This window comes from Camellia sinensis, chromosome 9, assembly GCF_055761805.1.
Source record: "Camellia sinensis isolate YWXY chromosome 9, ASM5576180v1, whole genome shotgun sequence".
Lineage (NCBI taxonomy): Eukaryota > Viridiplantae > Streptophyta > Magnoliopsida > Ericales > Theaceae > Camellia > Camellia sinensis.
Genome location: NC_138969.1, coordinates 31,223,669 through 31,247,907, shown reverse-complemented (window position 1 = coordinate 31,247,907; position 24,239 = coordinate 31,223,669). Strand labels below are relative to the sequence as shown.

Sequence of the window (24,239 nt, the reverse complement as noted above, 5' to 3'; positions counted from 1 at the left end):
ACTACTAGTCTATCGTATTGTCCTTTTGAATTAATGCCTCATAGGTTATAGGTTCTTTTCCTATGGTTTTTGCTCCATCGATTTCATAATTAGGGTCCCTATAATAGGTCTTATATGATGCATTACTTCGATCATGTTCTTCCTCAAGTAAAGATTCATCTCTAGACACCTTATAGGTTAATTCCACTTAGTCTCGAAACTCGTTGATTCGAACTTCTTTCGAAGCCTAAACTCTAAACCATTTTGAGCCAGTCTCACAAATTCAGGCTCTAGTAGAATAACCATACACTTGTTTCGTGCTCTTTTGAATCTGGCAATGAATTGAGCAGCCTTCTCATCAGGCCTTTGGCTCAGTCTTACCAAATCTTCCATGGAAACCTCAAGCTCTGTTTAGAAGAATTGGGCATGAAATGCCTCTTTCATTTGCTGCCAAGTTTGGATAGAGCTAGGTTTAAGGTTAATATACCATGCAAAGGCTGCCCCCGTTAAAGAATTTGGAAAAAAGTCTCAATTTCATATAATCATTATTGGTGAATTCACCACATTGGCCTATAAACCTGGCAATGTATTCTACTATTGACTGGTTTCCATTCCCATAAAAGAGAGCAAAGTCGGGTATTCTAAACCACCTTGGGTATTCATGTACCCTATCCACCCATTCTGGGTATGGCTTTTTATATACAGGAGTCTGGATCCCCCGAGCCATGGGTCCACACGTCTCCCTGACAATACCAGCAATTTGGTACCTAGGAACCATATTCCGTGCTTGTTGGACTACTACTGGAGGAACAACCACAAGGTTCGACGGAACTCCATGTGCTTGAGGACCTCTTGGTCCATAGAGAGGTATATTTAGGACTGGCTGTCACTGTGGTACTGGTTGCTGTTGAGGGTATGGTTGACCTCTCTGGGCCTGTCCTGCGAAAGGACCAGCGAAAGGTGTTACAAGAGAAGGAACAAGGGTTGTTTCTCTCCCAGTTGTAGGAAACCTTTCCAACCTCTCGGGTGTGAATTTCAACAGAGCGTTAGTGAACCCCCTTGTCCCAGGCATGGTTTCAAACAAGGGATTTGGAAACATTCTCATGCCATTTTCTTGTGTTGGCCCAAATCCACCAATTTGTATGGCTTCGCTGTTAGGTAGTGGCATATTTTGATTTACCAAAGGCCTCAAAGGAGGCTCATACCATGACTGAGGTACAGGTGATGGTCTTTCATAATTTTGATTACTAGTTTAACCATTAGTATGTCCATTAATTTGCATAGACTGTTTATCTCTACCCAATCTTTGCTAAGAACATTTGAATTTTCTTCCATATGCCTTGTGACAGTTGGTTGATGGGAATTCATTCGATCCATAAAGGATGTTGCTCATCTTTCCATTTTATACATCAACTGTTGTCCCATGGCATCTACCAAGCCTTCCCAAGGATTCATTGGCTGGGTAGACGAAACAGTGGATAGTCCAATTCCATGGCCTCGTTCAATATCCTGAACATGTGATGCATGTTCCGAGGTGCTGGTCTGTTCGGCCATAGGTTCTGATGAGATATATGCTTCCATAAGATGTATTATTACATTATCCTCTGGACTAGGTACTTCTACCTCTTCTTCCACACCTTCTTCCGAGAGTTCATTTTCTCCTTGTCTCCTACGTCTAGCCATTTTAGAGTCCCACTGGGCGTGCCAAAAATATGTGTTGGCTTTTTTGGCTTTCGAAAGTTAATTATGTAAATTTAAGCGTGCCAGTAAGGATCAATTAGTCCTTACTGAATTTATAATTGTCAACCAATTATCAAGCGATTGTGTTGAATTTCTTTCAGCCTCAATGAAGAGGACTTTTGCTAGTGGCTTTTTAGAAGAAAATTGTGAATAGTAACAAGTAAATATAATTCAGAAATCGAATTTCATTAAACAAATGAAAACTTACAATGACCCAGCCTCGACGAGGTTCACAGCAACAAACTATTGAAAAACTACTCCTAGGAAATGAAGTGCAGTACAGGAAATGAAGTGCTGGAAGTGTAAAACTGTAAAGAAAATGAAGTAAATAAAATGGTTTCTGGATCTGAGTCTGGGTCCTTCATTCTGGGGCCTTCCTTACTATTTATACTTCCCAGTGGTAACCATCGAAGTGGGCTTCCAACCGTCAAAGCGTCCTCCCATGATTGCTGAACATACTCTCTCACAATCTGTCCCACTACACCACTCTTGCAGTTAAACTTCCCTCCTGATTTTGGATTTAAATTTATGAGTAACCGTTACGCCACGTCATCTTATGTCTCTCGATTGTTCCAGAGCCACGCAGATCCATTATTACCAATATGAACTGTCACGTGTCCGCCTTTGATTGGCAACTTATATTAACTCTCCAAATTGCTCTCCTCGTGCCACGTGTTAAGTTGTGATTGGCTTGTGCAAAATATGTAGCCAATAGATATTTACTGAAAAATTACTAGTATTTTCTTTAAAAAAATTATTCACTTTTTAGAAATAAAAATGATAAAATGAAATGGTTACTACAATCAATTAATTTTTTAGAGATAAAAATTTGGAGACAAAAGCGCTTTTTAGTGACTAAATATTTTTGTTTTCAATAGTGTCATTATTAGCAACAAAATCTTTTGGGGATTAAAATTTTTGTCTCAAAAAATAAATCATTTTAAAACTAAATTATTTTATCCCATTTATTTATTAGCGATGTTTTCAAAATTTGGTAAGTAAAAACTTTATTTTTTACATTTCATAACGATCTTTCAGAGATAATTTTTGCGATGACAAGAATTGATCCCTAAATATTTTTTGTAACAAAAAAATTTAGTTTTTAAATCTCTTATTTATTGTAGTGGGCGGTTATCTTTATTAGATAGACCTTTTCGTTTATACATGATATATAAAAAGAGCATTATAAAATAAACTTTTCAAATTATTAAAACATAATCCATTATGGACTCACAGTCACAAGCCCAAACATAATGGTCACTGTTATTATATTCATCTAGATATGAGAAAAATAAAAATAAAAATAAAAAAAAACAAAACCAAAAAAAATCTATTCGGATTAGTCGGCAAGAGAATGTTAAATTCCTATAAAAAAAACAAATATCTGACGGCTGAGAATTGTGATGCTTTGACTGTTCAACTGCCCAAATAATTAAGTTTAAACTGTTACTATCATCAACTTCTTATAAAAAACAAATATGTGGCGGCTGAGCATTAAAAAACAAATCTTTTGTCATCTTCATTGCCAAAAAAAAACAAACCATACAATTGAGACAGAGATATGGAAGCAAAGCTAGCAAGACTGGGAAGCTCACTCCTTGTACCCAGTGTTCAAGAACTGGCCAAAGAATCACTCACCACGGTCCCACCGCGGTATGTTCACCATGGTCATCCGAACCATCCAATCTCGTCGTATGGTGCTCGTTGTCCCGATGATGTTCCGATCATCGACATGGACAAGTTGATTTCTGGAGATCACATGGATTTAGAATTGAAGAAGCTTAACTATGCATCCAAAGAGTGGGGTTTCTTCCAGGTATTTACATATATTTTCATTTTATTTTCAAATTCATGATGTTATGTTATGTAAATAAAAATTAAGAAATCAATTCTTATCCAAAAATAAAAATAAAAATAAAAAATCATTATTTGTGAACATCAACTTAACTAGGCAGAAAACAAATTTTTCCATATGGTAAATAATTGATTTTAACTGATTTCTACCCCAAAAAACCCATGTTTTAGTCTCTTAATTAAGCAGAAATATTATCACATGTGGATATAAAAAGGCTATAAACGTGTTTGGTATTGTTTATATTTATAATTTCTATTCATATTCATATAATTTTTAAAAGTTGTAAATAAGAATTCGGTTGGTTTCTATTTTTGTTCTCAAAAAGTTGTGCACACAAAAAAATTAGTTTCACTTTTTTGTTTAAATTTTTTTTTTTTTTTATATATATATCTTCTTCTTTCCCCCACCCTTTTCCACCACCAACCATTACTCATCACTACCAAGCACCATCGGAAATAACCTCCTCCGCCAACCACCTCCAACCACCACTTCTCTCAACCGCCTACCATTGCCACAAACCACCTCCCAACAGTGGCAACCACCTCCAACCACTTTTTGTAGAAAACTACCTACAACTACCATCTTACGTGGCTAACCAGCTTCCATCTCTGACCACCGATAATCATTTTCGGCCACAATTTCCTATGGCCATCAATCACCTCCAACCATACCAACCACCTCTCACCTGTGGTAACCACCTTCGGCTGCTACCTCCTAACAACCATCTCCGGTCACCCTCTCTAACCGTCGACAATTATTTCTCGCAAACCACTCATTTTCAATTGTTTTTTAAATAAAATTTTAAAATACTTGTGTACCAAATATGTTTTTTATTTTTACCCAAAATAAATATAAATGTGTTTAATATTTTTTATAAATTAAAAACAATTAACTATAAACGTTGCTAAAAAGACTCCTACAAAAATCATGTGCCCAATTAATAGTGTATGTTTTGCTCATCATTCTCTCTATAATTTTTTGGGTCCTATAAACACATAACCTTTTATTATTATACAGGCACACAACCAACTGGTTAATTAATTATCAAAGAAAATATTCAAATCTCTTACAATCCATTTGGATTGAGTGATTTGGAGAGGCGGGAAAAATGAATCACGTGGTAGTTTGAATTACTAAACATGACAGAAATGAGGAGAAATTCAATGAAATAAAGAGAGATTAATTTTTCTTATAATCACTTTTTTAATCACTCCAAAATTGAAGAGATTTGGTGAGAAAAGAATTGGGATGATTCCTAATTTTATGTAATATCAAAATTGTCTATCTAACTGCTATAAAAATAAAAACAAAAAAGTTATTTTGGTAAGATAACCTATAAGAATTTCTTTTATTTTCTTTCATGTAGTCTATCTCAATAAGATTTGAGAAATCTATTGTTTTCTTTTATCTCCAACGTAACCAAACAAGAGGAAGAAAAAAATCCTAATCTTTTCTTTTCTAACAAATCTTTTCTTTCCTTTCTTCAACAAAACTACCAACTTTATTTGTTTTCATGTTATTATCTACCGTCTCGTGGGATTTCTTTATTGATTTTACTCATATTTCTTCTATCAATTAAAACATCTCAATAAGAAAAAAGAATAGTTTTAAAAAGTCGACAGAAACCAAAATTATTAGTAACAAAATATTCGTGCAAGTAAAGTTGGGAAAGAGCTTATTGTTTTGTAAATTGTATTAGCTAAGGGAAATATCAATCTAGTGAGTTTTTGAAAAAAATTATAAATAAGTAATAAACTTTTTATATATTAATAATTAAAATTATAAATTTTTTCACTTTCATGTAATAATTTTTTAATCATACAGCTGATAAGTAATTTAAAAAAACTTAATCATAGAGGGGTAACCTCCGAGAATAGATCCTATAAAAAATTAAGACGCCAAAGGTCACCTTTATATGATTGTTACATAACATGGCCACTCAAATATATAACAATAAGTCACGAGATTCCACAGAATTCAAACTCACAATCCTGACACTGATTATTGTTCGTCCAGACTTAAAAAATTCGTCTTACCAATTATAAATTATATATGTTGTCGCTCAAATAACTGACCCCAAAAAGAGTGAAATCTGATAACTCAGGGCATATATTCCACAAGCTAAACACTCAAAAGATTTTCTTTCTTTTTTTTATAGAACAAGTGGAAGAATTATTGGCATTTAGGTCCTACAATCATGTTGTGTATCTTTTTTATTTTATAGTATTTTTTTAGTCTGCACGTTGAATTTTAATGTCTTTAAACGAAAGAAAGATCTAATGATAGCTACAATATATTTATTTGGCAATCTAGGACACAAAAATAATAATAAAAGTTTATTAAGAGATTATTTAAGATGACCTAAATAAGTACACTTTTTGAGTTGCCAAACTTAGCCTAAATTAGCACCAAAATAAGTTTTATATTGTTTTCAATTTGAGCAGACTATGTTAAAATCTTGCTAACAATGTGCGGTAACACACCTTTTTTATTTGGTATTAAGCTGGCAAAAATAGAAAAGAAAATACACTCTCTCCTATCTTGTCTGGGTTACTCTTATGCAATATTTTTATGATTTATGATAAATGTTAATAATTTTTTCTCTTTTCTCCAAATCACTCCATCCAATCCCAAATCACTCCATCCAATCCGACTGTAATTTGTACGAGGCACCAAAATTAACATAGCAAGCAAGTGATTCCAATCTCAATGCACACTTACAAAACTTTCAAATTCTTTTCAATAGATTTGAATATCCGAATCAATTATATTGCAGCAAATGCCAAATCTGTATCATTGAGCGTGTGTGTATTTTAGATTTGTTCAGGAAAAAAATCCAAACATATCATTTAAAAAAAAAAAAAACTGAAACAATAGGAATGTGGTGCAGTTGATAAATCATGGAGTGAGCTCTTCATTAGCGGAGAAGGTGAAGATGGAGACTCGGGAATTCTTCAACCTCCCAATGGAAGAGAAGAAGAAATTTTGGCAGGACCCTGGTGATGTCGAAGGATTTGGGCAGGCCTTTGTTGTATCAGAGGAGCAAAAGCTTTGATTGGGGTGACCTCTTCTTCCTCACCACCCTTCCAACCCATTTGAGAAAACCCAATTTATTTCCAATGCTCCCTCTCCCCTTCAGGTACTCTCTCTCTCTCTCTCTCTCTCTCTCTCATATATATATGCATGTACTCTATATATTGTCGGAGGGTATTCTTACCCTAAAATTGTGCAGAGCATTACTAAAATCATGTCCCAACTAGTTTGCCACATATGAGCCACGTTCGACTTGCAAGCAAGGGGGTGAGATATAACTCTTTTCTTTTGACATAAATTATCTAACGTCCAGTTCAGATTTTGTGATCCTAACTAACTTATCCTAAGGTTCCTTTATCAAGACTTTTTGTTCAGTAGAAGTGGGACAACTTATTCCGAAATAGAACTTTCATTATAAAATGACTAAATAACGCTTCCTATCCTGCTTAATCCCGTCCATTGTTGTGCTGCATTTCTCTCCTTCAAACAGACTTCAACAAAGGCAAAAACCTGAGAAAATGTCTAGTAAACCAAAATCACAGCCAACAATTTCATACAGTAATTTGAATCACAGTTCTCATTCCCATATCTAGAGCTATCAAACATGCCTTGTCTAGTGTGCTGCATTTACTAAATCAAAAGATAAAAAATCTCAACCCAATAAGCGAGGCAAGAACTAGAACCACAGTTTTCATGGCCACAGTTACAGTTGATCGATCCAAGAACTCAGTCAAATCAGCTTGGGTTTGCTAAGTCTTTTCATGCAGACACACTCTGGAAGTTTACACGGCTGACTTAAAGCATCTTGCCATGAAGATTCTTGACTACATGGCTAAAGCTTTGAAAATGAAGGCAGAGGATATGAGGGAGTTGTTTGAAGAAGGGATGCAGGCAGTGAGGATGAACTACTATCCTCCATGTCCACAACCAGAGCTGGTCGCTGGCCTCACCCCACACTCCGATGCCGTTGGCCTCACTATCCTCCTCCAGCTCAATGAAGTGGAAGGTCTGCAGATTAAGAAAGACGGGATGTGGGTTCCTGTTAAACCCCTCTCTGATGCCTTCGTGGTCAACATTGGAGACATTCTAGAGGTAATAAACCACACATTAAAGTTTTGTGTTGTTATAAATGGACTTCAATGAGTAAACTGGTAGAATGGTTATCATTTTACGTTTGTTTCGATGAAAAAACATTTCCTCAAGAAAAATAATTTTTTTTAAATGTTTTCTGTAAAAAAACATTTTTCAATGTTCGGTTTTAACTTTGAAACTAATGTGCATAGTTGGATTAGCAGTGGTGATGGTGGTAAAGGCGGCGGAGGTTGTGGTAGTCAATGTGGTGGTGGTGGTGAAGGTCGTGCAGTGGACAAGCTGTTGGTGGCAGAGGCAAAGGGGTGGCGGCAAAGGTTGCAATGATGGTGGGATGGCAGTAGTGTGGTGGTACTAATAATATTTCAGTCCTGAAAATGTTTTCTACCTTTCAAAAATGAAAAACATTTTTTACCCAAATAAGTTTGTTTTGCTATTGACCAAAGAATTTTTTTTGTTGTTGCCTGTCGTTTTCCATCAATACCAAATCACTAAAACAAATAAAGCGTATGTTGAAATCAAAAGGACACCCACGGGGTAGTCGAGCATCAAGTCGTAATACACAGCATTACCTAAAAAAAAAAACTGTGAAAGTTGAATTTGTAAAATAGGACCTTAAATTTCATGATCTAGTTTATCCTGCTATGAGATCTCTTACCTTGTTTTGCAGATTGTTACCAATGGAACTTATCGTAGCATCGAGCATCGAGCAGTGGTGAACTCTAGCAAGGAGAGACTGTCAATTGCCACATTTTACAACCCAAGACTTGACGGAGAAATGGGTCCTGCACCTAGTTTGATTACCCCACAAACACCAGCACGGTTCAAAAGAATTAGGGTTCAAGATTATTTCACAGGCTTATTTGCTCGAGAGCTTCATGGGAAATCATACCTAGATGTCATGAGGATTGAAAATGAGGAAAGCCAGAACAGTACTTGAAAATTCTGTAACAGTAATGTACTAAAACCTGTTTCATCTTTTGCTATTAAGTTGTAAGGAATATTGAAGACGCTTCAAAACCAGCCTATCGCACAAACCTTAATATGAAATTCCTCAACAAAACTAGAGTTTTTTTTTTTTTTTTGGATAAATTCCTCAACAGAACTAGAGTTATAAATAATATTTCATTATACAGACAATAGATGCTAAATGGCGATTGCTAAGGGATTTCTAGATGTTGTACTCGGGTTGCGCTTCACCCTTTAACCAGAGGCAATAAGCCTTTGGCATAATTTTCACAAAATGGTTGCCCCCCAAGTTGGAACCTACAACCTCAAGGCAAGTAGGGCGAACTTTAACCACCCTTGATAGAAAATTCATAGATAATGATACTATCAAAATTAAAATGTACTAATAGAGGAAAGAGAGAAATAGATTAATGATACAAAAATCAAAAAGAACCATAGAAGTAGCAATGCTAGAGTTTCGAAATCCAAAAGAATATCAAACTAGCTAAATCCTTTACAGGAAATATTAATTCGATACATACATGAATATGCTACACGGACCAATGGCTTCATTCCCAATTCCAAATCTTAGGTGTATTAATTCATTACTTCTGAGAATACCTCCAAGTAATATAAGATTTGTTCACTTGAAATGTAGGAACAAAGCAAAACCCCAGCATCAAGTTTCAGCTGTGTCTGTGAACCTAGCATTCAAGCCAAAAAAAAAAAAACCCCAATTACAAGACAGCTAAAATAATCAATCTGAAATAAGATACAGAACCGAGAATTATTCTTTAATAAAACCCCTATTCCCAAACCAAAAACAAAACCCTAAACATGGAAGAACCCAAAAACCAAATCAATAAATTGCATTGGCACCACCCATTATTGTAAGAAATGCCACATTAATCCCTTTCAGTCTGGTCATGAAGCATGAAAGCATAAACCCTAAAACCCATCAAACAAAGTAAGCTAACAAAAAATTTTGTAATTTGAACCACACAAACATTGATCAATCGACACAATCAAATTACCAAAAACAAGAACAAAGAAAGATAAAAGGAATCTCAGTGAAAGCATCTAAGGCAGATAAATTGGGAGATCCAAAATCAAATCGAGACGTATCAGCAACAAACAAAACACTAGGAAAACCCAAAATTGCATCCCAAAACACAGGATTAGAGACAGAGAGAGAGAAACACTGATATACCTTTTCTGAAGTAGACAACGCCATGGACCGTATCGGCCAGAGATCGAGTGACAGAACACATTTCAGCCCTAAAAAAAAGAGAAGAGTAGAGAGAGAAAAGTTGGAAGCTTTAGGATTCGAAATGCCTGTCTCTCTCTCTCTCGTCGAACCTTTTGAGGTTGCTAGAGGAGGCTTCGTTGGATGGGAAGGGAAAGGAGAGAAAAAGCACGACTCCCCAGGCATACATCTGTGCGTCAGAGAGGGGTTTGAAATTAAACAGCCCCCGCCCTCAGGATTCATGGCTTGTTTGGTTTATTTTTCACAAAAATTTTTCAAAAATTTTTTACAAATAAATTTTTAAGTGTAATCAAATTAAATAAATTTTTTTAAAAAAAAATTTAAAATTTTATTTACTTACTTACTTTTCAAAATCACTCTCTCTCATATACATCAAATCAATCACTTTTTTTAAAATTTTTTTCTAAAATAATTTTTTAAAACTATTTCTAAAAAAAGACAAATCAAATAAGTTTTTGTACTTTTTATCTCAAAAATTACTCTACAAACATAAACCAAACACACCCCATATCTCTATGAATGGTATTGAAGTTATTGGCTAGTTTATATCACATTATTATCTGTTAATATATTAGATAGTACATTAATTATAAATCTAGCATTATTCTATCTTGGGCACTAGTCTTTTAATAAAGTTGGGAACAGTAGAGGAGATAGGATTCATAAATTTATATTAGATAATTAGGAAATATAAAAAAAAATATGATAAATTATGATTAGTGAGAGATATGACCACGTGACACTCCTGCAACAACCAATAATTTTTTTTTATGTGGAGTATGTTTAAAAAAAAGTACATAAATTACCATGAAAATTTTACTATACACATCTCTTAAAAGAAGTGTATCATATCCACTCTTAGTTATATTATTTTATTCTTTAATTATGACTAATTTTTTTGTAATTATGATATTATTTTAGTTATCACTCATAAAATATTTAATTATGTCTCATGTTGTATTTTGTTATAACTTTTGTTTTTAATTATGACTGAAAAAATTTAGTTATAAGATGCTTAAGGGTTATGTACCATAGCGATTCTCAAATTACAAATGCATTCTGAAGTTTGTTTAAATTACGGATAATTTATTATAGTTTAGAAAATTATAAATATCTTTATGTTAAAATTTTTATTTAACAAGATTAATTAGAAAGTTAAAATTCCTAACATTACTTAAATTACCTAAACTATTAATTGAAATAAATTTTTGTCAGCATTAAAAATTGTTAATTTACTTGATAATTTATTAATAAAAATCGTCATTTGTTATAAAATTAAAAATTTCAATAGTGAAATATAATTTATAGAATCACAGGGGTAAATCATATTTTAAACAAATCTCAAAAGCAATATTTTTAATTTATTCCAAAAGTATTATCAAATTATTCTCTATTTTTTTGAATTTTTTATAAAAAATTAAAAAATTATTAAAAAAGTTAATTTCCCAATATCTCCTAATTATTCGGCATGTATATATGTATATCTCTCTTATTTTAATCTTATAACAAAATAAATTTTTTATTTTTAATTTTATCAATTAAAATTTTAATTTTTTAATTTATTTTCAATATAAATCATTCTTTAATTTTTTAATTTATTTTCAATATAAATCAATCATTCACATATATTGGTTAAGTAAAACTAATGGAAAATGAATATTTTAATTATTAAACTCATAGAAAGTATACATAAGATGTCTAAAATACTGATTTAATTAAATTCAATGACTAAAATATCTATTTTTATTGAGATTTTTATTGATAAATCCCATTTAGAAGTGTTCTAACACAAGAAGTCCATAAAAAAAAAAAAAAAAAAAAAAAAAATTAACCCACTTAGTCCCACGTATTTATACTTTTATTCCATAATTTTTTTTTCTTAATTTACACTATTTTCTTAGACTCTTATGCTCTTATATTTAATATTGATATCTAATGTTGGAGGAGGAGAGAAAAGGGAAAGGACCTGTAGACACCCCATTTTGACCAGTCCTAAGACTTGGACACTTTCTTTTGACCACCCACTAATAAAAATTAGAATATGTCATTTTATGAATTTCTCAGTCGAAAAATCAAATTGAAGCTTTAATCCCAAACCTAACCTATTTTGGTCAAATTATTTTATATTACTAATATTTTATCAATTTGTAGTATTTTATAATTTTTATTTAATTTTATGTGTGTGTACACATTTTTATGTGTTTTTTATATAAAATAATAAAAAAAACAAAAAAAAATTAAAAAGAAAATAAAGAAAAGAAAAAGAAAGGGTCAGATGAGGATAATGGGTTTTGGGATGGAAAAGAATTTTGTTTTTGCTGGATTCAAAGGAGAATAGAGTGGACATTGTGATGATAAGTTTTGGGTGAAAAATAATTCGTGAAGTGGGTTTGAAAAATGGTGGAGGAAATTGAAAAAAAGAGGAGGGCAAGTGAGAGTGGGTGGTGAGGAGACACCTAACAAACACACTCTCTCTCCCTCTTCAGAATAATTGAGGTTTGTGGGCACCAAGCGTGTGGACTTTTTATGATTGTTGGCATGGTGGGTGACAAACAATTAAAAAATCTCTCTCTTTATATTTTCCAACTTGTTTGAAGCAAAAGGGGGGAGGGGAGGACAACACATGCAATAAGGCTCTCAGTCTCATCTCTCTCTAGCTGGGTCTCTCTCTCCACACATACACACCACCAAGGATCCTCTAGAGTGAAATTTTCCTAAAGTTTCCTAGAGTGCTACATTGTGTGGTTGAGATTTATTGGCAAGTCACATCAGAAAAATTGATGTGACTTGCCAGTAAATCTCAACCACACAATGTAACACTCTAGGAAACTTTAGGAAAAAATCACTTTAGAGGATCCTTACTCCATACACACTGCACACGCACTCACGGCAGCAGCACACTACACACATGCACAACATACACTCTCACCACACCACCACTGCCATCCCAACACACATGCACAACATCACTCAACACACCCATTCACCACTGAACACACACACACACGGGTTTAGAGAGAGAGGCCACACACTCATCACCCACACACAGCCGATACACCAGGCACACGCATGCACACGGTTCACACAGGCCACAGACGAGCTCACACACACAAGAGATGCATGATCTCTCTCGGCACCGGTTCTCTCTCTCTCTGGCATGAACTGGTTCGGAGATGAAGAGATCACACAGATACACACATGCACCTGCTCTCGGGCTCTCTCTCTCTCTCCATGCAAAACCAACTTCTATCTCTCTCTCCGGGTTTCGGGCTTCAAGACCGAACAGACCACCAATCTCTTCCTCTCTCTGGCTCTATCTATCTCTAACACACACACACACGGAAAGGAAGGGCTCTCATCTTCTCCCTCTCGGCACCTCTCTCTCTTTCTCATGCACACGTAGTCGGTTTTCTTACCCAGGAAACTTTGTGATGGTGTTAGACATACATACTTGAATCAAGTTGATATAATTGTTGCTTCTTAGTGTTGCTGCAGGTGTTGGTTTTGCCCAGTTTCTAGTGATACCATGTGCATTATTGTTCCGAAGTGCGGCTGTTGCTTCGGTAACAAGAAGCCCCTGTTTTACTTTTGTTTCGCTGGAGAAAAATAAAATTATGGTTATTGGGCCGTAAAGTTGTGGGATTTTGGTGCTGCATCACGTTAGGTTGGTGCATTTTTGATTGGCCGGTGGGCCGGCTTGACAGTGGGCCGGTTTTGTTTGAGTGTTGATGGGGCCTCCATTGAAGATGAATACATGGGCCGAGGCATAAGAACCGATGGTTATTTGCAAGTTGATGAATGGCCGGCGATTTCAAACTTTTATTTTTTTATTTTTGATTTTGAGTGTTTTGTGAGGTTTTATTTTGTTTTATTATTTCTTCCTCCTCTTTTATTTGGATCTGTAATATTTAAAGTGTTGTAATAATCTCCTCACCCTGTTTCTTTCTATCCCATTCTTTAATCGCTTTCCCTAACTGTACATATGTATATATCTGACATGTCATGCATATCCCTGCTTTACATCCATGTTCCATGCATTAAGATTCGGCTAAATTTGCATCCTTATGCTTTAATTGATTATCCTATGGTTATATGCGCTATCAAATGTTTTGCAATGTTTCAAATATCATATTTTAGAAGCCGAATCTTTAGTGCATCTCATGAGTGAATTGCATTAGGATTTTGTATATAAGATCATACATGTTTTACTAATTTTGTTTTGTAGTTGTTTGAGGGACGTCGGTCAATCTGTGAGTTTTTATGCTTTAGCATCCCATTTGTGTGTACTTTTCTTACTATGTGTTAGTACTCTACCATGAGACTACTTGCTTACTTGATATAACTGTATGAATGCCTGTGGATGAAGGCTTATTGTTTGAATTTGAATAATTCAATAAATGTACGTTTTAAGCCCACTTTGCAGTGGCAAATTCACAAACTTTAAGCCCACTTTGTCAAGTGGCAAATTCAAACCTTTTTCGAAAAACAAACATGAAGTTGAATTGTTCCAATTTGAGCAAACTAGTGTATACTTGTATGCTTCACATAGTAAATTTTAGGATTTACTAAAATAATCAAAACATGAACATATAAAAAAAATAAAAGTCATATCATGGTTTAGTAGAGGCCGATCTTTTGATCGAGTGAGCGGGGGTGCTCATCATTGACCTTCCCCTCTCATACCTAAGGTTCCGAGCCAAGCATCCTTGGTTACGACGAACAGTGGCCTTGGCACGAGTCATGGGTTTCCTAATTTTCCAAAATATTAGGTGGCGACTCTAAGATCTGATAACGCAGTCCATTTTTGACAAAATTGCAATAAAATGGATTTTTAATAAAAATTGCCAAATCTGGACTCTCATCTACATTTCATATTGCACTCGTGAGACTAGACCAAAAAGATCTCGGGAGTCCGAACTGTTTAACGCGCGCAGGTACCCCCCGGGCATGTTACAGGACCAAGGCATAAAAAATTTCATACACAAATTAAATAACATTGATGTTATTGTTTTATATTATTATATAATATGAATATATTTTTAATTGACAACAAAATAATGTGAACATTCTCTCTTATCTTATGTGAATCTTAACGTCACTTTTATCACAACGTAATCTGATGTGAACATTCACATTCACGTCATCTAATATGAACATTCACATCATCGCATACAGTCATGTTTATATTCAAATGAAAGTTGAGAATTGTGGTTATGTAATTTAATGCAATGCTGATGTAAACCTTAACATCATCTTTATCACAACGTCATCTAATGTGAACATTCACATTCACGTCATTTAATGTGAACGTTCACGTCATTTAATGTGAACGTTCACGTCATCACGTACAGTCAATATTTGGATGCATGAGAACTACCAAAACATAATAATAATCAATAAATAACCATATTTAATTTTTTATGTGTAATACATATCAACATTCAATAGTAGTGTGTAGTTAATGCATTTTTTTAGAGTGAAGATTTGGGGAATAGGAATGGTCATGAAAATACCAAAATATAATGACAATCAACATTAAAAGGGGCAAGAGAGATTGACGGTGTTTTGATTTTCTTACCTCAAATCACTACAAAAAAATTGACTTTTTTGCGACGGTAAATTACCGTCGCTAATACTCCTAATGCCGTCGCTAATACTTTTTGCGACGGCAAGAGGGGGGTCGCAAATGCAGGGGTTGCAAAAGAGTTTTTGCGACGGTACTGTGCAGTCGCTAATAATGTTTGAAATTTCTTGACTTTTTTGCAACAGCACTATTTTACCGTCGCTAAAAATGTTATTTAAGACGGAAAAAAATACCGTCGCTAAAAATGTTATTTAAGACGATGTGGTGCCGTCGCAAAAAGTATTTAAAATATGAAATTTCTATTTTTTGCAACAGTGTAATCACTACAACAAAATGGTACTTTAGTGACAAAATCACTTCGTCTCCAATAATGAAATTTTCGTCACCAAATTGATCCGTGACGAAATAATTTCGTCACCACGTTCGTCATCAATTCGTCGTCACTAAAAGTACCTGATGACGAAAATTTATTTTGTCACCTATTATTGATATTTGGTGACGAAATATTTCGTCACTAAATGTTAAATATTTTGTCACCTATAACGTCCATTTCGTCACTAAAATTAAATAAAATTTTATTATATTTTTTTTGAGTGACAAAATATTTCGTCATTAAAAATAGCGATAAAATTTTTAGTGACAAAAATATCGTCACCAAAAGATGAAAAAAAGAGTCCCTTCAGTGACGAAAACTTTTGTCAACAAATATTTTAATTTAGTGATGAAATAGTGAATATATGTGACAAAATTATTTGTTGGAATTAGAAAGTTTTAGTGTCAATTTTTTTCATCGCCAATAATAAATAAATTTTAAAAATTGAGGGGAAGGTTATATTTGCAATTTATATATTTTTTACAATAAACAATACCTATACATTTTAATAATCTATTAAATAAAATATTTAATACAAATCAATATAAAACTAAACTGTTTATTATCATAAAACAACCCAAGCAAAATACAGTCTCATAATATCAAGAAATTAATATATAACATCCAAACTATAACATCTATTCTAGTAAAATCAAAAACTTCAACACAATCAAAATAACTTGTGCATTTTAATAACCTGCTGAATATAATATCCATTACAAATCATTACAAAAACCAGTTCATTTGGTAACATCAACAAAAACCTGTTCATTTTAATCCATTCAATAAAATATCAACAAAAAAATAAGATCCATCACAATATAATCATAACCCACAACAACATAGTCAAAATACATGTTTGGTAATATCAACAAAAAGTACAACTACACTGTGATGGATGTGTCCGGTAATATCAACAAAAAAACTATTGCTATGCAGGTTACCAAATTCGTTCATCTCCAATCTGCCATTTAAAAAATAAAAAATAAAAAAAAAACAACAAAAGGTTAAGATAACCATTCACTAAATATGTTAATATGCAACCTAGAAGAGAAAAAATAAAAATTTTGTTCACATACACAATTAGACGTAGCAGCAACCAACTGTGATATATACATTTTTCAGCATAAGACAAGTCTTACTACAATGGGCACATCACATCGGACATAAAGTTTAAACTACTAAACCAAATTATTCTAAAATATGTATTATAAATGGGGCACTCATGTCACAATTCAGACACCTACTAGTTCATATTACTTATGCCTATCAAGCTTTGAAATATAATTAAACTAAACTGAAAATTTGGGTGTTGAAAATCATAACAACTCTAGCATTGCTAATTAAATGAGGCATGGCTCAACCGGTTGTATTAGAAGCAAACACCACTACCTTCCTTAGTTCCATTTTATTTTAATGAACAGTTTCCTACTGGAGTAAAAATAAAATGATTGTTCACAGCAATTACAAAAAGTTCTTCCTCATTGTTCAGATCTGAATTCTAACTTATTCTAAACAAAGGCATAAAAAGAAGTAAGCATCATATGAATGGAAAGATGATAGGTAGTAGTATTCACAATTTATGGCCTTATCCAGTCACCATAAATAGGCATAACTTCGAGTATTCAGACAGTAAACTTGAGCCAATTTCCTAGAGGCTTATCCAACTTGAGGATGCCTTTTTATATTCAAGTGATAAACAGCAAATGTGAATCCTCTTGAAATTAATAATTAGCATAATTAATTTCACCAAAAAAATAAATTGTTGAAACTAATGCAGGTCAGTATCCAATATACTCAAGCTTACATTGAGATGAGCATTCTACATACGAAGCCTCAGTAAAAACAAACCCAAAAAGGAGGATTATGAAGAGGACATGGTTTTTTTGACCTGCATTAAAAGGATATCAATGTCACATCCACAAAGACAGCAAGACCCATTGTTGTACCAAATCCAAGACTAGTGTAATAAGAACGAAAAACACAGTGGTTTTTGTTGTCTGAAGTAGTTAAAAATGTAAAGAACTATAACCCGCATGTTGTCATTACCTATACAGTTTCCAAAAGCAGGACAATGATGGTCGAACCTCTTTACATATGCCTTGCAGTGCCTACAATATCTGACTCTCTGAAGTGGAATAGAATTCTATGATAGCATAAATACTGAAGACTTCAGGATACATAAGTTTTAATGATAAAGAAGTAAATGCAGTGCTAAGATTTTGTGGCTAAACAGAAATTTAACATGGATAGAAAGCTGAGATATTTTCAATCAATAATGATTTGCTATGATGAAACGCAACAGAATTTAAGATAGTTCAACACATATTGCCACCAGATTACATTTAAAGCCTTCGGCTTTTCACTATGGAATCCAGATTCCAAAAAATCAAAGACCAGAAATCCAGGATCATTGTAAGCTATGCAATATAGACCCGATAATTAAAGTTTCAGTTGATATTCATAGTTCCTTGCAATCACATCTGACTACCTAGTATGTATTAAATCAAGATAATATTTGAGAAGCAAAACATGAAACAAAACTAGCAAAGCTACCAAAGCCAATTTTGAAAACTAAAATTCAAAGGATAAATTAAATGTGATCGCAAAACTCAGTGGTATTTAATGCTATAACCGATGAAATCACTGGAATCACCTTAATTCTTCAGCAACAAACTCATAGGGAATGTCACGAGTTGAAGGCAACAGTTCTTGCTCCAGAAGATAATTTCAATATCTGTGTTAATCATATGATTCATATCTAATTGGAGGGGCTTCTCAACATTTTTCAACCTCAGAATGGGCTTTAAATACTGAGACAGGACTCTCAACAAGCTAGTTATGATGGGAAGATTCATTTGTAACATAACCAGGGTCTGTTGTCAGGATACTGGCACCAAGAAACGCACAGTTAGGACAATGAATAAATGATTGAAATTTCATTCTGTCAAACCTTAAATCTAGATTTTGTACGAACAAATCAATTCAATCAATTTTTGAGTGTAGAAACAATAATCTGACCTGCATAGACCAATCACGAGCATAGAGAACTCTGCATTGAGTATAACGTCTAGCAAAGGTGAAACGACTGAAAAAAATATAATTTTTTTAAGGATGTCAGGATTCCATACAAGTCACAATTTGAAAAAGGTTGATACATATCGATGATGAGCAACCAATAATCCATCCCTATCTAACTAAAATTTGAGCATTCTCACATAATTTATTATCTAGTTGGAAAAAATCTATTACTCACTCCTTTACAGAGAAATGAACAAACAAACAGAAAACACTGAGAAATTTTTATATGTTAATAGGGTACACGTAGCACTACCTTTTATCAATCAATCACAAATGTATACACCTTCATTTTTCCTCAAACATCCAACATAAATGTAATGACCCTACTGTCAAATTCAAAATAGTAGAAGCTACACGTGGCATCTACACCCAAAAATTTCTTAAAAACACCATGTATATGATGAATGAATAAACCATCTCCGACTGTTGAAAAAACCCACCACTTGAATCCCATTGTATGCAGAACCCAGACTTTAATATTCGTAGAATAATCAAACAGTGAATCATATTGAGGATACAAATTAGAGACTAGAGAGAGAGAGAGATTACTGAGAAGAAAGAGGGACCTTGTCGAACCAATCCAATAAAAACGCCCCAAATGAATATAATATTGAAGAAAACGAAAGCCGACGCTGATTCTCCCACTCCTACAAGTCTCTTGCAGCATCTCCCAACACCTGTCACTCCTAACAGTGCTACAGCTGCAACAAAAGCAACAACTTCAACCACATATTCACATATATATATATATATAGAGAGAGAGAGGGGACCTGAGAGTGAGAGTAGAGAGAGAGAGGAGAGAGAAGGAAGGGAAGAAGGAAGGAAGTAAGAAGAGGGACAGTTGAGTTAGGGATGAAGAGACAAATGATATCAAACAACGACCAATCGAATTGGACGAAGCTACTCTTCAAATCATAGAGGCTCAGGAATTTCAAAATTTTCATTTATTTTTCTTTCTATACCAAACATAAATTTACAGAAATCGGAGTATCTACTTTTTCATTCAGAAATGAAATCCCTCATAACAGGAATTTTTTTGTCTTCCCATTTAAACATTCATAACAAGCATCCAAGTTAAACACTGACCCCAAATTAAAAAGCCCCAAATTTTGAAATTGAAAAACCCTAAGTCCTAATTTTCAAATTGAAAAGCCTCAAATCAAAACTCAAAACCCTAGTATATAAACATGCACCTGAAATTGGACGGTGGGAGGGAGAGGTGCGAGGGCTCCGGTCGGAGGGAGAGGTGAGACGGCTCCGTTTGCTTCGTTCGCGGGTCTTCGTCGACCGGAGGGAGAAGCGAAGACGAACCAGGCTGCAAAAGAGGTAGCTCCGAAGGACTGCTCGAGCAACGCAATGGCCGTCACGAGCGAAGCAATGGCTATTACTCCGAAGGACTGCTCTTTTCTCCCTCTCTCTTGATGGTCTCTTTTCCCTCCATCTCTTCTTCGTCTTCTATCTCTCTCTCTCTCTCACGCGTCTGTGTTAGTCTTTCTCTATTTTTCCCTTTTTCTTTTTTTTTGGGACCAGGGAGTAGAAATTGAGACAAAATTTTATGAGAAAATTTTAATTGTGGCAATATTTTGAAGGGCTTATTTCAAATATTGAGAAGAAATTTGAGGCAAAATTTTGTAGTAAAAATTGGTTTTAATTTATATTTTTTAAGTTTTATTATTTATGTTTGTAATTTTACCTTTATTAAGATTTAATTAATATTTTGAATGAAAATAAATAAATTTTAGAAATTTTATGATTTTAATCAGTAAATAATAATTCTATTAAAAAATAATTATTATTATGTTCTTAATAATTTATTATTTAATTATTAATATTTTTTTGAGCTGATTATTAATAGTTATTTTAAATCGTAACAAATTTAATTAATATTAGGAAACATTCAAAATTACGTAGTTTTGATACAAAATATGGCATTTTCCTTTCTATGAACACAATTTATTAGTCACCAAAGGTTTTGAGATCCCACTTTTTTTTTTTCCCCACTCCCGCTATTACTTTCCGTGATCATAATTTTTTTTTTGGTCCCAAAAAATTATCTATTAGCTACCAAAATGTCGTTGGTCGCAAAAAACACAACTCATTAGTGACCAAAAAAATGTTAGTCGCAAAAAGTCAACTATCTGTGACCAACTCAAAAATGGTGGTCGCCAAAAATGTTTTTTCTTGTAGTGAAATTAGGATAAAAAATGTGTTACGAAAGTGAGACAAGAAGGAGGATAGCAAGATAGAGAAGAGGGGTGACGGAGGTTGGAAAAGCGAGAAGAGGGGAGAGGGAGCTCGGAAAAGCGAGAAAAGGGTAGGGTGAGAGAGAGTGAGGCGAAAATAGGAAGGGAGAGAGAGAGAGAGAGAGAGAGAGAGAGAAAGAGAGAGATACCTGTTGTAGCGAGCGCCAGCCGGCGACGTGCGGGTTAGCCGGTACGACAAAGATGGACGAACGGTGTGACGGAGATGAATGGGTGAGGGGGTGACAAAGAGAGATATAGAAAGTAAAATACATGCATCTAAACAGAGAGATATCTATCTCTTGGTTCAATTTTATTTTTCATTGATTTTAAGTATTTGGTGACGAAATTTGGTTTTCCTCTCTAAAAATAATACATTTGGAGATGAAATTATTTCCTCTCTAAAATTGTTTTACAATGGTGACGAAAAATTTCGTCTGCAAAATGGTGCCAAATCTTCCGCCAAATTTTTCCTAGGTGAGAAAATGTTTTGTGACGAAAAATAAAATTTAGAGACGAATAAATTTTTTCTCACCAATTGTTTTATTTGATTTTAAGCATTTGGTGACGAAATTTGATTTTCGTCTCTAAAAATAGTACAATTGGAGGCGAAATCTTATTTTCATCACTAAAACATGTATATTTGGAGACGAAATATTTTTTCGTCATGCGTTTTCGTCACCATAGACCTTTTTTGTTGTAGTGAATGCCGTCGCAAAAAGTATTAAAAAATAATAAAATTTCTATTTTAAATAATAAAATTTCTATTTTTTGTGACAGTATAATGCCGTCGTAAAAAGTAAAACCTGTAACAAAATTAATAAAAATATTAAAATTTTCTATTTTTCGCGACGGTGTAATGCCGTAGCAAAAAAGAAAAAAAAAACATCCTACAATAAAAATATTAAAAATATTAAAATTTCTCCATAATAATATAAAAATAACAATTTCTTCATAATAAAATATTTTTTCATTCATATAATTACATATCAACAAAATTATCCCACTACATAATGTTCCATAATACATATATAATGTTTAAATACATGATTTTGTTCATAATTCAAAATAACATAAACCAAATTTCATTACTAAAATAATAAAATAAATTGCATTTAAATTCTCACTTTCATAAATAAAATTGAGGTCTAGACAGGATGAGCCATTTACTTTGGGACCCATATTGACCCATCCAGTATTGGGTCAGACATGATTTTATCATACCATGTTTTTTTTGTAATTTTCCCATAAATAAAAGAGTAGTACTACATATGTACCCATAAGAATAAATAAAAAAATAAGTGCTTCCTGTATAAAAATATGCAACACTAATAATGAAATAGCTCTGGTGGTCACCTTCACTGTTTTAGCCTTTTTCAGTTTTCAAAAACCCATTCTCTTAAAAATATTCAATACACAAATTCTTCAGAAGGCTAAAAAACTAAAAAAACAGGTGAACATGTCCTAAATAGAAGATCAATATTGAAGGTGAAATGAAATAGCCAACAAATTAATTTTTGAACATGTTCTAAATATTTTGAATAGATATATCTCAATACTGCTTTGCGATTTCCGACAGTGAAGAGTATGTTCCCAAGACTGCACAAATAATGCCCAATGCCACCGTTGTGATGCTCAAGACAATCTGAATATGTGGAAACAGATGCAAGTAAATACAAGGGAAGTAGTTACATATACCAAAAAATATACAATAATAATAAATATTGACTATGTTTCTTCTTCCATTCATGTATGTGCTTCTTTATTTAATTATTTTCTTTCTTCTTGCTTTATTCATTTATCAGTCTAACAAGTAGTTCATGGCCATCAATTTATGCATATGTTATGATATCCATCTATTACAGTATGGTACATATGCTGTCTCGTACCAAAAAACAATGAGCTTGTTCATTTCGCCAAAAAAAATTCTAACAGAAACCCAGAGCTTGTTTGGTTGTGTTTCTGTTTTCTGCTTTCTGTTTTCATGTTTTTAAAAAAACACACAACTTATTTGAGGAACTGTTTCTGAAAACAACCAACTTTTTAGAAAACACCAAAAAATTGTTTTCATACAAAAAATGGAAATGATGGGTGTTTTCAAAAAAAATCATTGTTTTTGTTTTCAAAAACAAAAAACGGAAAACAACCAAAATGCCCAGTTCTCTCATAAACACAAACAGAATATTTGCTGCTACACCTTGTTAAACTTCATTCTGCCACTCTTCTTTGAGTTAAAAGTGAAGCACAAGCATCAATTTGGTGTCATGTTCGAAGAGAGTAATATTCTTTCTATAAGAAATAATTTCTAGCTCCATAACCAAAGCAAACATTGAAATCTTTTCAATAAGTCTCATGCTAGGACATTCTTGATCCTTAAAGCTATGAGAAGGTTGTTGTCTGATGCATAATCCATTTAGTTTTCTAATGTTTTCTTCCGAAATTTGAGGATAAAAATAAGGCACAAAATATGAAGGAACAGTGAATTGAGCTCTATTACCTGGGTGGTTGTCGCCTTCTTTACAATTCTTAGGAAACATAAAGTTGGCACTATTGCTGCCTAAGCCACACCAAATGCATTGTTAATGAACATAACTAAACCCCACACAGAAATCAACAAAAATTCATAGACAAAAAACCAAAGAGGAATACAAGACATAAACAAATCAGGAATGAAACATCCATCATAAGATGTTGGTAAAGATGTGTAATCTTTAGGAATGATGTGGTTAATATGTAAGAATTTAATCTTACTTTGGGCTGCCATTGATTTATATTTTATGATTTGTGAAAAACAGGTTGAAAGTGATTAAGATAGACTGACTAATATACGGTCCATCTTAGTACATGTATTGTTTTCTAAAATGGGAATGTGGTATGGAAGTGTAGGGCATGTTTTTATGTTGTTTGGGTTCCTTAATAGGAGGACCCTAACCTTTCAATCCTAAAAGCTTATTCCTTCTTAGCCTACCACTCTAATCCTAAAAACATAGCTTTTCCCCTATTATCCAGAAAACTCAGAAAGATATTACTTCTGTGTTTACACTAAAATC

The 24,239-nt window shown here is 33.5% G+C and overlaps 1 protein-coding gene and 2 long non-coding RNA genes across 3 annotated transcripts; 1 reads left to right on the top strand and 2 right to left on the bottom strand.

Moving 5' to 3' along the window:
- Positions 1–3,050: 3,050 nt before the first annotated feature.
- LOC114321612 (protein SRG1) lies at positions 3,051–8,759 on the top strand. Its single transcript, XM_028268789.2, is given in 5 exon segments — positions 3,051–3,535; positions 6,465–6,626; positions 6,628–6,713; positions 7,375–7,699; positions 8,367–8,759. Coding segments are annotated over 5 exon segments (1,098 nt in total). The 5' UTR covers positions 3,051–3,280; the 3' UTR covers positions 8,637–8,759.
- Positions 8,760–9,051: 292 nt separating this feature from the next.
- On the bottom strand, positions 9,052–10,233 carry LOC114321614 (uncharacterized). The gene is made up of 2 exons (XR_003650367.2): positions 9,855–10,233; positions 9,052–9,348 (listed from the first exon to the last, which is right to left on the bottom strand). It is a non-coding gene; the product is annotated as an uncharacterized LOC114321614 (long non-coding RNA).
- A 7,813-nt stretch (positions 10,234–18,046) lies between these two features.
- Positions 18,047–20,623, bottom strand: LOC114322054 (uncharacterized). The gene is made up of 4 exons (XR_014339513.1): positions 20,143–20,623; positions 19,499–19,650; positions 18,890–18,956; positions 18,047–18,758 (listed from the first exon to the last, which is right to left on the bottom strand). It is a non-coding gene; the product is annotated as an uncharacterized LOC114322054 (long non-coding RNA).
- Positions 20,624–24,239: the final 3,616 nt, after the last annotated feature.